Source organism: Sorex fumeus, unplaced genomic scaffold (genome assembly GCF_029834395.1).
Source record: "Sorex fumeus unplaced genomic scaffold, SorFum_2.1 ptg000045l, whole genome shotgun sequence".
Classification (NCBI taxonomy): Eukaryota; Metazoa; Chordata; class Mammalia; order Eulipotyphla; family Soricidae; genus Sorex; species Sorex fumeus.
The window spans coordinates 20,315,883-20,332,174 of record NW_026606102.1 but is presented as its reverse complement, the minus strand read 5'-3'; the positions used below and the strand labels follow the sequence as shown (position 1 = coordinate 20,332,174).

At 42.8% G+C, this 16,292-nt stretch overlaps 1 protein-coding gene across 5 annotated transcripts in view; it reads right to left on the bottom strand.

The window, feature by feature from the left end:
• The window catches only part of MKNK1 (MAPK interacting serine/threonine kinase 1), a 38,404-nt gene extending 23,693 nt beyond the window's left edge, over nt 1-14,711 (bottom strand). For 2 of the 5 annotated variants that reach the window (XM_056122180.1, XM_056122182.1), the window contains exons 1-3: nt 14,574-14,669; nt 6,430-6,495; nt 1,603-1,704 (exon numbers count right to left, since the gene is read on the bottom strand). In XM_056122180.1, coding sequence (XP_055978155.1) covers nt 1,603-1,704; nt 6,430-6,442 — 115 coding nt within the window. In that variant the 5' untranslated portion in view covers nt 6,443-6,495; nt 14,574-14,669. Of the gene's footprint in view, nt 1-1,602; nt 1,705-6,429; nt 6,496-14,573 lie in introns of all 5 variants that reach the window. The other 3 variants (XM_056122181.1, XM_056122183.1, XM_056122184.1) reach the window with 2 other exon arrangements.
• Between the last annotated feature and the right edge of the window lie 1,581 nt (nt 14,712-16,292).

Here is a 16,292-nt window from a genome sequence, read left to right as displayed (position 1 = left end):
CCTCTCTCACAATGAACACTTTGGCTTTGTGTGTGTGCGCGCGTGTGTGTGTCAGTGTGTGTGTATGTGCTTTTGTTTTTGGACTACACCGTGATGTGCACAGGACTTACTCTTGGTTTTGAGTCCTCCTGGCAGGACTTGGAGGACCATATGAAGTGCTGGAAATTGAATCTGGGTTAGATGTCCACAAAGCAAGCACCTTACAAGTACTACAAGTCTCTCTAGCCCATAACAGAAATTTTAATATTAACCTTTTACACATACCAGGATAGGGTAATGGTTGGAGGTCTAGTATTCCTAGCTCATAGAACATTTGTACTGGAACCATTCTACAAAATGATTCATATTAATGTATCATCATAAGAGAAACCATGAGAGGGGCTGGAGTGATAGCACAGCGGGTAGGGCGTTTGCCTTGCACAAGGCCAATCCGGATTCATGCGGCCAATACGAATTCAATTCCCAGCATCCCATACGGTACCCTGAGCACCGCCAGGAGTAATTCCTGAGTGCAGAGCCAGGAGTAACCCCTGAGCATTGCCGGGTGTGACCCAAAGAGCAGAAAAAAAATTAAAAAAAATAAAAAAAAGAGAAACCATGAGAAGTTATTTTATGCCTTAAAAGAAACAAAACAGATAAAGAAGGCAAGTCACTCTAAAGAGTAGCTGTCAATATTTTTAGTTCTTTGTAGAACTGTCCAAGCATCCACTTTACCCCAGCACAATCCTGGTGATAAAAGGACCAGCACTTAGTCCAGTTCATCACATTAAGATAAAGCTAAAAATGCCTGATGGGGGCTGGGGATATGCATTAAAGAACTGAAGCATATGCCTGGCATGTATGAGGCTCAGAGTTTGATTCCCAGTACAACATCCTTCCTCCACCCCAAGCACCACTCGACATGGCCCTTGCGCCCCCTGCAAATGTTTGCAAATGTTTGATGACCCAGGAATGTCTCCTGAACACAAGGTGCATGCTCAAATTTAAGTCAAATTCATAACTGCAGTAGGTGCACTGTTAGAGTCAAATTCTCTGTTAACAGAAGACTGAAGTTTCTTTTAGACCTTTTTTTCCCTAAAAAGAAAAAAAAGAGAGACTGGGGCCAGAAAGACAACTCAAAGGTACACCTGGCATGAGGAAGTCCTAGGTCTGACCCCCAGCACAACGCAGTCCCGTGAGCACCGCCAGGAGCAATATCCACATGCTACCATCACCTCACATTTAATTTACACCATGGCTCTCAGCTTTCTCTCTTCCTCTTTCTCTTAGATGGCTGCTGCAGTCTCTCCAGAACAGCTGAATGAAATGTCAGAGTTGAAAAGGGGCTGCAATAGATCAAGCAATCTCATCCCATGTATAACTCTTACAGACTGTTCTTTCTCTCTTCTGTTTGAACCATCAGAGGAGGCCCTTGTGTCATCTGAGAGCTTTTCCCCTTCCTGCTCCCTGTGCTACTCCTTTGTTAAACTCTCTTAACCCCTTCACACATTACCACAGCTGGCTCTAGGATAGCACATTCGGTGATTTAGACCCAGGCTACTAGGATGCTCCTCCACTGCTTGGGGAGCCAAAGACTCAGATCTGAGAGAACGTGTAACCCACCTTCAAATTTTCCTGGCAAGGAGTCAGTAGCCCGGGCTTTCCGCTTCTTCTTCCTCCTCTTGTCATTTGCTGCAATTGGAAGGGGCTCACTGCTGCCCATTTCTGGGAGAGAAAAAAGAGTGGTAAGAGAAATATTAACTATACTGATTAAGCTGTAAGTTCACCTGGAGGGGATAAAAAGGAAGTGGAGGAACCAGGAATTTTACAATGATGGTTTTTAAATATTCGAGGACTATTGGCTTGCTTTGATCCAGAAGGCAAGACTAAAGGTGAAACCACTATAGGAGATCATTAACTGTAGAAAGGAAGTCAGACAGACAGGCTATATTAAAAGGAGACAGCAGAGCATACTTTAACCAAGCTCATTTGCACATGGATTTAGATCTGCCACTATAGTTCCTAAAATGACCATAAATTCCCAGACAGAATCCTACCTGTGACATCCCACAGCCCCCATACCAGAAAGGCAAGACCTAAGGAGCTAAGAAAAAGGGGTCCAGAGACAGAATGGAGTCCAGTAAAGTAAGACCACATGCTTAGCAACAACCCCAAGGTTATACACAGGGATTTAGGAGTACAGTACAGATGACCTCTGTGAAGGTGTGATATGGCAAGGGATGGGTGTGGAAATGGCCCAAAATTACTTACTGTGCAAGAGCACAGATCTGAGGAGCCTGGAGCATATCTGCCCTTCTCAGCTCCATATTTGAGACGGTACAGGCAGGGACAATTCAGAAAATATCTATAGCAAATGGTGGATAAGGCACTTACTGGGAAAATATTATTTTCTCTCACTGGTAAGCACCTTGCTCCCTCCCTGTGTTAAAGGGAGGAGAGGTAAGACAGGCATTCAGATATTGGACAAACCAGGCAGGCAGGAAAGGGTAGGCACAGAAAGAACAAGCAAAAGAGTGAGAGGGGAAAGAGAAAAGGAGAAAAAATGAATCTGTACCCAATAATAGTACTGTTTCTAAGACACTCTACTAAGGGCTTTCCCCTGTTAAAGATAAATTACTTATAGAACATGTCATGCCCCTGATCCAGAGTGGAGCCTTAATACTCTTTGCCTGCAGTTAGAAATAATAAGATTTCTCTGAAGTCTCTAGGTCTAAATCCCCACCAGGGTGATTAAACCTTTACATCCTTCTAAAATAGAGGCACTCGAGTGCTGATGGGGCATATGATGTGAGAGACTTTTAGACCAACCTTCAATAAACACAGGCTCTGGATTGTTAGAATTTTTTTTTTTCTGAGAGATTTTGAAATGGAAGCTGGCTATTTGCCTGTTGAGGGGAAAGGCCCACTCTCTTCTCAGAGGACCCTGGCTGAACACGATCAGAGAAATGGAAAGTCTGCTCAGGAAGATTGATTAGGGCTGGTGCATGTCTATACACTGTTCTCAGAAGGAAGTACACGACTGCCATTAGGAGAAAGTACAGAGAACAGTCCTTTCCACAACACAAAACCGAAAACATGGTAAGGTAGCCATGCGACTGACAGCTCTATTTAGCTATTGTCTTCCTTTCATTTGTGGGATATGATGACAGCAGATTTCAATCATACTTCAGAGAACAGGTAAAAATACAGATTAAAAAAATCCACAGAGTGCCTCAAAATATCACTCTAGTCAACAGCTTCAAGCACAAGTTTGTGTCTGGGGGCTACAACATGCAAAGGATTCAAAGAAATAAATCTTAAATATCAGCACCCAATGACCCACCACAGGGCAAAAGAAAAAAATCTACCCAAATATAGTGAGGAATTCTACAGATATGAAACAGAAGGTCACTCGTTCATCTTCAGGAGCCCAGGTGGGGGGCACTGGCCCTGGGACAGCAGGTTGAGGAGGGTGCCGCTGAGGAGGAATGTCCTCCTGTCCTGACTGCCAGGCAGTCCCAGGTCAGCCCTAATCCCCGTCTACTTCCTCACAGAACTGCAAGCCAGGTGCAGAGTACACAGATTTTGAATTCCCTTCTCTTCCTCCTTTTCCATGCTGATGGAGGTTCTGAGGACAAGTACAACACCCAACAGACAGGCCATGTGGAGAAGCAGCAGAGAGCTGGCAGCATTCGAGTTCACAGGGGATGCTCAGACATACTTATAGCTCTAGCTAGAAAACCTTGTTAGCAGCAATTTATACTTGGTTTTCACCACAGTAGAGCTGAGGGAGCCTCTTGTGGAAGAAGCCGACCTCTGAGCAGTGCCACACACTCTATATTAGATTTTATAGCTTTGCACACAAAAGATGAATACCTGTTCTATTCTGCATGGTTTTCAGTGGAAGAGGGTATTGCCAGAAGGGACAAATGGTTAAGATTTTCTTTGAAAACAACTTGTTGAAGGAGAGTTGCTTTTGAAACTAGGAAGAAAAAAAATGTAGGAAGACTGTGAAGTGAAATAAACATGCTTAACTTCCCTCTTTACTCTGGGGTGGAGGAGAGGCTTGATAATTCTCCATTGGGAGTCTGGCTATATAGTATTTTATCATGGATGATACATTAGCAGTGTCAGCAGGACATTCATTATGTGTGCAATCATTTGATAAATGCTTCCACAGGATGCAAGGCTCCTAATCAAACTGGTTCTTGGCCCACCTTCTCTACTTAAATAAGAATTTCTCTCAGTTATTGAAACCCAGACCAAAGGTTTCTTTCTTCTTCGTCTTTATTTTTTGGTTATTTTTGTTTTGTGCAGGGGTGGGGGGCATGCCTGGTAGTGCTCAGGGGTTACTCCTGGTTCTCCACTCAGAAATTACTCATGGCAGTGCTCGAGGGACCGTATGGGATTTCAGGGATAGAGCCAGAATCTGCTGAAAGCAAGGTAAGCGCCCTACCTGCTGTACGTATCTCCCTGGCCCCAAAAGTCCCTCTCTTTTTTGAAGATCCCTGACAACCAACTGCAGATGAGTTAATGTACATATTTTGGAAAGGTACACACAGTACATATTTGGAAATCAGTTAGATTATATGCAAAAAGAAGGTATCACTGCACCAAACTAGTTCTACTCAATATTCTGCTCCCGAATGTCTTGCTAGAAGCTCTCTCAGAGCACTGATTTTATTTGGCTTAAGTTAGTTGGCTCTCCTCAACGTTCCTAAAGGCTGGAACTGTTGCCCTGTTCATCTCTGCATCTCCTGTAAACTATGGTATCATGTTAGACATATCAAAAGCCACAAGAAAATATGCTCTGAAAGGAAAATGATATGATATGATATGTATACTCATTGTGAGACGCAATGAATTTTCCCTGTATCTTTTGATCTGGGGCCATACCTAGAAGGGCTCAGGGCTTACTCCTGGCTCTGCACTAGGGATCACTCCTGGCAGGCTTGGGAGATCATATGGGATGCTGGGGATTGAACCCGGGTCAAGTTTTTAATTTTTAAAAAATACCCCCTAAAATCTCCAATTCACACTGAAATTTAGAATCTAAACATACAGTCTAAAAAAAATCAATATCTAGATTTCTCAGTACTGAAACTAAACATATAGTAAAAAATGTTAGAGGAATATTGCTTCCTTTTATGTATTATTTTTATAATCCTGTGCTACACAGACTTTTTTTTCATTTTTTTTTGGGGGGGGGGCAGTGTCACACCCGGCAATGCACAGGAGTTACTCCTGGTTCATACACTCTGGAATCACTCCTGGCAGTGCTCGGGGGACCATATGGGAAGCTGGAAATCGAACCTGGGTTGGCCATGTGCAAGGCAAATGCCCTACCCACTGTGCTATTGCTCCAGCCCAACATAGACTTTTTTGCGGGGGGATTCTGGGATTGAGCCTAGAACCTCATATATGTCACATTATGCACTACCACTGATCTACATTCCTAGTCATATGGGATTATCATCATGGGAATTATTTAAATTCACTACCATTTGCAATTGTAATGCAATGGGGCAAAAGTCGTGGCAGGAATTAAGTACCTGGCGCAGTGGAGAAGAGGGTATGGTAACTAGAAGTAAGAACTAAGCTGACCTCCAAAGGATGAGTGGAAACTAGTCAGGGTGGAGAGTGGGAAAAGACAGAAGAAAAGCATGTGCTAAGAATGACCCAGAGAGACAGTATGGCTGGTTACCGCGAGTTGTTCAGGCTGGAGGGAACATAGAGTATGTGTGAAATAATAACAAATCAGAAGAAAGAGTAAGCAGGAACAGATCATCAATGATAACAAATTCTTCCATTCCTAGGGAAGTGTTTTTCTTATTTTCTCTATTAAAATAAGAGGGGCGGGGTTAGAGCAAATGAACAGTGGATAGGGTGCTTTCCTTGCATGTAGCTGATCTGGGTTCAATCCCTGGCATCTTATTATAGTCCCACAAGGCTATAATAAGAGGAGTGATCCTTGAGTGCAGAGCCAGGAATTAGGAATTAGCCCTGAGTACTACCAGGTGAGGCTCAAAAACTAACTAACTAACAAACTAAATAAAAGTGGGTTGACTGGCGAGATGCTTTGCATGCAGGAGACCCATATTCAATCTCTGGTCCTCTGAGGACTGCAGGGAACAGGTGCTGAGCACTGCTGCGTGTAGACTCCTCCAAACCCAAAACAGAGACTGGGTATGCATGCTCTTTCTTTTAATTTTTATATTTTTGTCAGTTTTCTTTTGGGTCACACCCATTGGTGTTCAGGGGTTACTCTCACTCTTGGTGGTCTTGGGGGACATATGGGATGCTAGGGATTGTACCTGGGTCAGTCATGTACAAGACAAGCATTCTGCTCACTGTACTATCACCTCAGCACCCTTCTTCTTAGTAAACAAAATAAGTACTGATTATACTGGTAGTATAGTAAGAGTGAAGATAATGGATTAAAGAACTAACCTGGTTCCTGCATGGGAAGAGGGCTCCAGGGAACACAGCAGAGAGAGAGGGCCCACAGAGTCTCATCTGATAGAGCAGAACAGCAATAGATATTTTTGAAATACAGGCAGTGATCAACTCTTCTCCCCACATGGTGATGCCAAGGTTCACCTTCTTTTTGGAGGGTTGTGGGGTTGGGGTACAAACTGCTAGGTGTGTAACACCACCACCACACCACCACCACCCCGTACCCCTTCCCAAAGTGAGGAAACTGATGCCAGGACATTTACCTCTTTGGGCTTTTTTTGTGGGGGAGGGTCACACCCCACAGTGCTCAGGGCTGACTTCTGGCTCTGCGCCAGGAATCATTCCTGGTGGGCTGGGGGACCATATGGGGTGCCAGGGATCAAGCAGGGTCAGCTGTATGCCAGGCAAGTGTCCTGCCTGCTGTACTATTGCTCCAGCCCCACATTTATCTCTTTGAAGTGTGGTAATAGTATTTATAGTACATACAACTACTACTGGGAGTTCTACAGTATTCAGGAGCTACTTCTGAACCACGCTTGAGAGCCAAATGTGGTGCCAGGAATCAAACTGGGGTCAGCTGCATGCAAAGAAGGTAGGTGGTTTACCACTAAGTCACATTCACAGCATCCCCAACAACAAGGCCCATATTCTAAAAAACCTGTGTCATTTCTCATAAAATCTTTAGACACATTACATATTTTGGCATGTTTTTGCTTTTGTTTTTTGTTTTGGGGTATCACCTGACAGTGCTCAGGAGTTCCTTCTGGGTCTGCACTCAGGAAGCACTCCTGGCAGTATTCAGGGGACCATATGAAATACTGGGGATCAGACCCAGGTCGGCCATATGCAAAGCAAGTGCTTTATTCGCTGTACTATCTCTCATAAATTTATAACTATTGTGCTCTATTTAAACACTTATACTGAAAGGTAGAAGGGGTAATTGGTCAGAATTAGTCTGGTACCAACAAGAATGTTTCTATGCAGAAACGTTAGCACAGAGATATGAATGGGAAATTTCATCAGATCATTGAATGATATCATGTTCTCTATGAGCTGGGATGTCAAAATTATTTGGCAGCACTGTTCAAGCTTACATAAGCATTATTATCACATTATGGGCATTATTATCACATTATCATTCTTACAATTACTTGAAATCTAATTTATCAGAAGTTTCTTAGACCAAGAAAGCTTTATATTTTGGGTTTTGTCCTGTTATGTAGGATGAATTTCAAGCCAGTTCAAGCACATCATTTCTTGGTGTTTCTGTTACCAAGTACCTGGCTACATCTACTTTTGCTTTGCCTAGTAGTTGGCTGATTTGGTTTCTGATAGTATCATTACTATGTAGGGGACAAAGTCACGGAAAGAGTTCATTGAAATAGAGGCCAGACGAATTTAATGCCTGATAAAAGAAGGGAGTCACTTGTGAAATCAATTCAACCAAAGGACGATGTGTTTGTGATTCAACGGGGCTAAAGCATTTCACAGATTTCTTCCAAAGTTTCTGTGAGTAGACTGTACAGCATTCTGCAGACCACACTGTCTCACTCACTTGCAGTGAAAGCAGTCTGAGGTCCTCCAAGGTACAAACAGGGTGGGGATTCACAACAGGCTTCAAAAAGGCTGGGCCAAAGGTCCCAGTGGTCAAAGGTTCAGGCCCACTCGCCTGTCTGTTCTGATATTAGGATTAAAAGCAGTCTTCAGAACTGACATTGCATCTTCCTGGTAGAAGAAATGGCACAAGGAAGATGTAAGAGGAAAAGGAAAGGAAGTATGTATATAAGAAACACCAAGCAGAGGTCACGGTCACGGTCCTCCCGTTGTTCATCGATTTGCTCGAGCGGGTCCAGTAATGCCTCCATCATGAGACTTGTTACTGTGTTTGGCATACCGAAATACGTCACGGGTAGCTTGCCAGGCTTTGCGGTGCAGGCGAGATACTCTCGGAAGCTTGCCGGGCTCTCCGAGATGGAGAGATAATATGAGGGAGAAGGTGTCTGCCTTGCATGTGGCCATTCCTCATTTGATGTGCACCAGTTATGATCCCCTGAGCACTGCCAATTGTGATCCCTAAGCACAGAGCTAGGAGTAAGCCCTAAGATGTGTCCCCCAAACAAAATAAAGCAACAAAGAGCATGCAAGGACTGGGGCCAGAGATACAGAAGGAAAAAAAGAAACTCAAGACAGGCGTGTGTGTGTGAGGGGGCTGGGGGGAGTTTGTGAGAGAGAGAGAGGGAGAGAGACAGACAGACAGACAGACAGACAGAAGAGAGGATAGAGAGAGCATACAAATAGTAGTAAATGGCTGGACCAATGGAAGCAGTGAAGTATAAAGAAAACGAAAAAGGCAGGTTGAAGTTAAATCAACTAAGCTTACTAATATGAACTAAAAGGTCTTCCAACATCTGGTCCCCATCAATTTTCCAACCTTACTAATCAAAAGTCAGTTATTCTTTCAAGTAAAAATGAAAATAGTTGCTAGCTCAGCTTTCAATTCAAATAATCTTACAAGTATTTTTTTCTTGTCTCAAGCTGAACTAGCTATGGTTTCCCTAGCCCAGCAGGAGTTATCCCTGAGCAAAGAGCCAGGAATAAGCCTAGAGCATGGCTGGGTGTGACCCCCAAAACTAAAACAAAACAAAATAAAGTAGCATTATTGCAGTGAAGCATACAATGACAGCTAGTACAGTTGAGTATCACTACCTTGATCTATGCTAAGACACAAGAGGTTCTATCCACTGTTACTGTGAAACAAAAAAGAATATTTTAGTACTGTAGCACTGTAGCACTGCCCTCCTGTTGTTCATTGATTTGCTCGAGCGGGCACCAGTAATGTCTCACAACAATTTGTGAGACTTACTGTTTTTGGCATATCGAATACATCACAGGGAGCTTGCCAGGCTTTGCTGTGCGGGCAAGATACTCTCGGTAGCTTGCAGGGCTCTCTGAGAGGGGCAGAGGAATCAAACCTGGGTTGGTGGCATGCAAGGCAAATGCCCTACCTGCTGTGCTATCGCTTCAGTCTCATAATTTTTATATTACACTCACAAGTTTCCCACATACAAATCAGGTTAATATCCTGTAAAAAAAATACACTCAATCAAATGTTATTTTACCCAGGAGTTTATGTTTTACTTAATTTTTTTCCAGTAAAATAGTTCAAATTGTGTGTGTGATTTTTACTTCCATTCATAGTTTTTACTTTAAAAGTATATGACACCTAAAAATTGTGTTTTTTTACAGAAACAGTATGCTCTTTAAGGATTTGGAGATGACCGCTGGACAAGAGCCATTACAGACTGGATTCCACGGGACATTAAAAGATCGCGTAGCCGCCCACCTACGAGATGGTCAGACTTCTTCATCAAGACCCTGAACGATTGGTTTGAGGCTCCTCGTGTTCCTGGAGCGAGCAGACGCCATTGGGCTATGCTAGCATGCAGCAGGGATGAATGGGGGCGTTACTGGCACCTGCTCGAGCAAATCGATGAGTAATGGGATGTCAAGTGATCAAGTGATGTTAAGTCATGTTAAAGCTTTCTCTTTAGTAATGGAGGCTTTATGGGATGCCTATTCAGTTTCTTTCTTTATGAGTAAAACTAGTCATTTTTCATCTCTAAAATAAAAATATCTATATTTCAAGTAAACATTTGAGTATCACTGCTCGAGCGGGCCCAGTAACGTCTCCACTGGAGACTTTGTTGTTACTGTGTTTGGCATATCGAATACATCATGGGGAGCTTGCCAGGCTCTGCCGTGTGGGCGAGATACTCTTGGTAGCTTACTGGGCTCTCCGAGAGGGGCAGAGGAATCAAACTCGAGTCGGCCATGTTGGCTGCGTGCAAGGCAAACACCCTACCACTGTGCTATCGCTCCAGCCCACATTTGAGTATATTCTACTAATTTTGACTGGCTTCTCATGACATATTTACTTGCTGTTCCTATGCAATGCAATCAATCTTGTGCTACCAAATGTTTTGTGGCGATCTTTAGGAATGTCTGTACTGTCATTTTTAATCTATGTTTCCCCTAGGTTTGGTCCTGGTGGCACCTGAGCTCATCCAAGTATGATACCTATATAATATTTTTAAAAAATCTTTAAAGAGCATCTTAGTACTATTAATGAAAATTTATTTTAGGGGCCAGAACTATAAAACAGAGGTAGGGGGCTTGACTTGCACAGAGCAGGCCCAGGTTTGATCCCTGGCATGTCATAGGTCCCCTGAAAACTGCCAGGAGTAATTCCTGAGTGCAGAGTCAGGAGTAACCCTGAGTACCAAAACAAACGAAAAACCAAACAAACAAAAAACCTCAAACAACAACAAAACCAAAAACCAAAACCAAAAGAAGAAAATTATTTTAACATTACAGATACCCAGAAAGAATTTCAAGGCCCCTCATGGTCTCAGAGCACCCTTCTGAACCACTGCTCTAGGCAATGAGATTAAGTAGACAGGAGTGGTGCTGTACTTTAGGGCCATCAAACTGACTGTGATATGCAGAATGCACTGCACTGGAGGCTGGAAAGGGACCAGAGGATGAGAAAGGTTGCTGTAAGAGCCTGGAGGAAGGCAAGGAAGACCTGAAACTGAACCAAGGTTAGTGGGGAACAGAAAGAAGGGAGAGATATAGCAGAGCAAGGGAAAGAAGCCACAGAGGCAGAACTGATCCTAGTGATGAGATGGTCAAGACTACCAGCCGCTGGGGCTAGAGCGATAGCAGAGTGGGTAGGGCATTTGCCTTGCATGCGGCCAACCCAGGTTTGATTCCCAGCATCCCATCTGGTCCCCTGAGCACTGCCAGGAGTGTAGAGCCAGGAGTAACCCTTGTGCATTGCCAGGTGTGACCCAAAAAGCAAAAATAAAATAAAATAAAATAAAATAAAATAAAGACTACCAGCCTCCTTGAAGAAAAGGAAGGACCTTAACTGTTCACTATCACCACTGTCTACTATGGAGACAGGCCAGAGAGGACTTTAATATATGTCTATGAATATCTATTTATGAACTAAAGTCATGTAACCAGAGTATAATAGAAGAAGGGAAGAATTTTATTTTATTTTAATTTTATTTATTTATTTATTTATTTATTTTGCTTTTTGGGTCACACCTGGCAGTGCTCAGGGGTTACTCCTGGCTTTGCACTCAGGAATTACTCCTGGCAGTGCACAGGGGACCATATGGGATGCTGGGAATCGAACCCGGGTAGGCCGTGTGCAAGGCAAACGCCCTACCCGCTGTGCTATCATTCCAGCCCCTTATTTTTTACTTACTTATTTATTTTGCTTTTTGGGTCACACCCAAGTGATGCACAGGGGTTACTCCTGGCTATGCACTCTGCACTCAGGAATTACTCCTGGCGGTACTCAGGGGACCATATGGGATGCTGGGAATCAAACCCAGGTCGGCCGCACGCAAGGCAAATGCCCTACCCACTGTGCTCCAGCTCCAAGAAGGGAAGAATTCAGGAAGGAGACTTGATGTAGGGATGAGGTCTGATTCAGGAGAAGGCTGACTGGGGCACTGGCTACCATGGGAAAAAATAGTGAGGGGATGATTTGAGCAGAGGTAGATAGTAAACCATTGGGAAACTCCATATGAAGTCTGATGCATAGCAGCAAAGAAGTATAAAAACTCACGAATCAGGCAAAACCCATTCTCAGTCAGCCCCAATCTGACCCAACCTACAAATGAGGCATTATTCATAATTGGCATCATGAAAGGTTAGAGTATAATTGGAGACCACTTCAACCTGTCATCATTCAAGCTGTACATTAGAAATATTTGTTTTTATTCTGGAATTATACCCAGCAGTGTTTAAGGGCTGCTCCTGGCATAACACTAGAATGTTGCTCCTGACAGTGCCTGAGAGATCATGTAGTGCTAAGGATGGAACCACCTGCTCCCTGATGCAAAATATGTTCTCCAGCCCTTTGAACCATCTCCCCAGTCTAGAAATTTATTATTTACTTGTCATCCTATGTGGTGGTGACACTATACCCTTAAAACACAAGTAGTTTTAATTTTGTTACTGAAAAATACAAATTACAAAGCTTCATCTCAAATCATATTAACAATGGCTGCCTTGGTAGAATGAAATTAGGTGGGCATAAAATTGTTCTTTTTAAAAAAACTTCTTTTGTGTTTTATTTTGCTATAGGGCATTTGCTTTGCACGCGGCCGACCCAGTCAACCCGAGTTTGATTCCTCCTCCCCTCTCAGAGAGCCTGGCAAGCTACCGAGAGTATCTCGCCTGCACGGCAAAGTCTGGCAAGCTACCCATGACATATTTGATATGCCAAACATAGTAACAACAAGTCTCGTAATGTTACTGGGCCTGCTTGAGCAAATTGATGAACAACGGGAGGACAGTGACAGTGACAGTGATAGTTGTTTTATTTTGTAATTTTAAAGCAAATAAGCAGGGTGGGTCAGGGCAAAGGGGGACAGTTCAAAGAACTGGAGTATATGCTTTGCATGCTGGAGTCATAGGTTAAATTCCAAGTCTTACAGGGTTCCCTGTAACTGCAAAGTCTCCTGAGTACCACTAGGAGTGACTCACCCCTCCCCACAGAAGGAGCCCCCAAGAACCATGGGGTATAGCCTCCAAGCCAAAGAAAATTAAATAGACTTATTTTAATTTATGGTTTGCCTTAATTTATGGTTTGCCTTATGATTTTATTCTGGTAGAAATCTACTCCCCTATAGTAACTTGGTTAAGCTAGGCATCTCAGTGAACCGTAACTGTACAAATGAATACTAACATCTTTGGCCCGCTCTCTCCTCTGAAAAGAACAAAAAATTCCAACTTGAAGCAATTAAGAAAGTCAAATAAAATATATACCTGATCCTTGAAAACAGAGATAGACAAATGGGACTATCTTAAACTAAGAAGCTTCTGCACCTCCAAAGAAACAGTGACCAAAATACAAAGACAGTCTACAGAATGGGAAAGGATATTCGCCAAATACACATCCAACAAAGGGTTGATATCAAGGATATACAAAGTACTGGTTGAACTCCACAAAAAGAAAACATCCAACCCCATCAAAAAATGGGGAGATGAAATGAATAGAAACTTTCACAAAGAGGAAATCTGAATGGCTAAAAGGCACATGAGAAAATGCTCCACATCATTAATCATAAGGGAGATGCAGATCAAAACCACAATGAGATATCATTTCACACCACAGAGACTGGCCCATATCCACAAGAACAAAAGCAACCGGTGCTGGCATGGATGTGGTGAGAAAGGACCCTCCTTCACTGTTGGTGGGAATGCCGACTGATTCAGCCCTTTTGGAAAACAGTATGGACGATTTTCAAAAAATTAGAAATTGAGCTCCCATTTGACCCAGCAATACCACTCCTGGGAATTTATCCCAGAGAGGCAAAAAGGTATAGTCGAAGTGACATCTGCAATTGTTTGTTCATTGCAGCACTCTTTACAGTAGCCAGAAACTGGAAGAAACCTGAGTGCCCAAGAACAGATGACTGGTTAAAGAAACTTTGGTACATCTACACAATGGAGTACTATGTAGCTGTTAGAAAAGACGAAATCATGAAATTTACATACAAGTGGTACTACATGGAAAGTATCATGTTAAGCGAAATGACTCAGAAAGAAAGGGATAGACATAGAAAGATTGCATTCATCTGGGGAACATAAAGTAACAAAATAGGAGACTAACACTCAAGAATGGCCGAGATTAGTACCAGGAATTTTACTCCATGGCTTGGAGGCCAACCACACATGCTAGGGGAAAAGGAGCTCAGATAGAGAAGGGAACACCAAATAAAGGTGTTGGGAGGATCCTTCCAGGATGGGAGAAGCATGCTGAAAGTAGACTATAGACCAAACATTATTGTCACCCATTGCCTCTTTTGCAAACCACAACACCCAGTAAGAGAGAACAAAAGGGAATGCCCTGCCACAGAGGCAGGGTGGGATGGGGGGTTGGGGGGTGGGAGGGATACTGGGATCCGTGGTGGTGGGAAACGGGCACTGGTGGAGGGATGGGCATTTGATCATTGTATAATTGAAACCCAAGCACAAAAATTTGTAAGTCTACAACTGTACCTCATATGTCTCACTAATAAAAATTTAATAAAAAAAATATATATATCCGATCTTACCTACAGATTTGTCCAACTTCTAAAAAGTGAATCCTCTGTAAATCTGAAGTTCCATATGAAGTGACATTCCTGTCAGGGAGTCGCTGTCTGTCAGCTATAGTCATTGTGTGGAGCAGACATCCTTCAATTCTCCACTGGCCTCAGCTTCATCATACCTAGCATGAAAATCATCAAAAAGGAGAAATAAAAAGGATATTAAAATGCTGATTTTTTTTCAAAATTATCACAGAAGATAAGGATCAACCTAAGTATTCCCTAAATCAGTGTGTTATGCCAGTAAAACAGAAACATACAAGGCAATTGCAGATTTCTTTTCCTACTTAAAACACAGACATTTGAGCATTTGAAAAAACTAATGCTAAGCATTTGGAGATTTAAAAAGGAGCCACATAGGACTTTCTGTTTGCTGCTCTACCAGTCCAGGTGTAGCCCTGCCTCTGGCTGACATCACTGGCCTATTACTGAAGGAAAGGCAGAGTCCCTCCCTACAGGTGGGTTCTAGCAGCCTCCACACCTGACTGCTCCATATTAAAGACCCACAGCACAGCTCCTAGGCTACATGACCACACAACAGATGTACTCAACAAATTTCACATTGCTCACATCATTCCTTCTGTCATTCTGTAAGTATAAAGAGAGAAAGGGAAGAGTATAAAGAGAGAAAGCTTCAGCCTAATCCTTCAACATCTTCCAGAAGGGGCAATTACAAAGACTCACCTGCCAACACAACAAGGACACTAGAAACCCAATGGGGAAAACATGTAGAAGCTCACCAAGTTCAATGAGTGAAAACAATTTCATTAAAGACATAAACACCACTAACCAGATCAGTAAATCTTCAGAAAATGTCTTTAGTGACACCAAGATGAGGATGATCACTGAGCTCAAAGAAACAATAGCACAGGCAGTCAGCAAAGCACAAGAAAGTCTGAGTCAAACTACAAAAATGCAAGTAGTTTTTCTGATGGAGAAATTGGTGAGCTTCTACATGTTTTCCCCATTGGGTTTCTAGTGTCCTTGTGTTGGTGGGTGAGTTTTTGTAATTGCCCCTTCTGGAAGATGTTGAAGGATTAGGCTGAAGCTTTCTCTCTTTATACTCTTCCCTTTCTCTCTTTACACTTGTCAGAAATGACAGAAATTAATCACATGGTAGGTGATATTAAAAAAAAATCTCAATAGAGGGGGTGGAGCCATAGTATAGCAGGGAGGTTCTTTGCCTTGCACAAGGCCGACCTGGGTTCGATCCCTGGCATCTCATATAGTCCCCCGAACATGGACAGGAGTAATTCCTGAGTGCAGAGCCAAGAGTAACCCCTGAGCATTGCCGGATGTGACCCCCCCGCCAAAAAAAAGCAAAACAAAAAATCTCAATAGAAGCTCTGAATAGCACAATAAAAGCAACTGAGCAAGGAGCTCCAAGATGAGGAAGAAATCACTAGGAAACAGCAGAAAGTAGAAAACAGTGAAAAGAAATGAACGGCACACCAGAGAACTACGGGATAAGTTAAAAAGGAACAATATAAAAATCATGAAAATCCCTAAAGAACCGGAAGCCAAATGTGATGAAGAAACAATAGTAAAAGAAATCATTAATAAGAATTTTCCAGAGTTGAAGATTAAGCGCACCAAGATACAAGAGGCCCAAAGGGTTCCAGTGAAAATAGACTCAGTCAGGAAAACTCCAAGACACATTATTATCAAAATGACAAAATCCAAGAT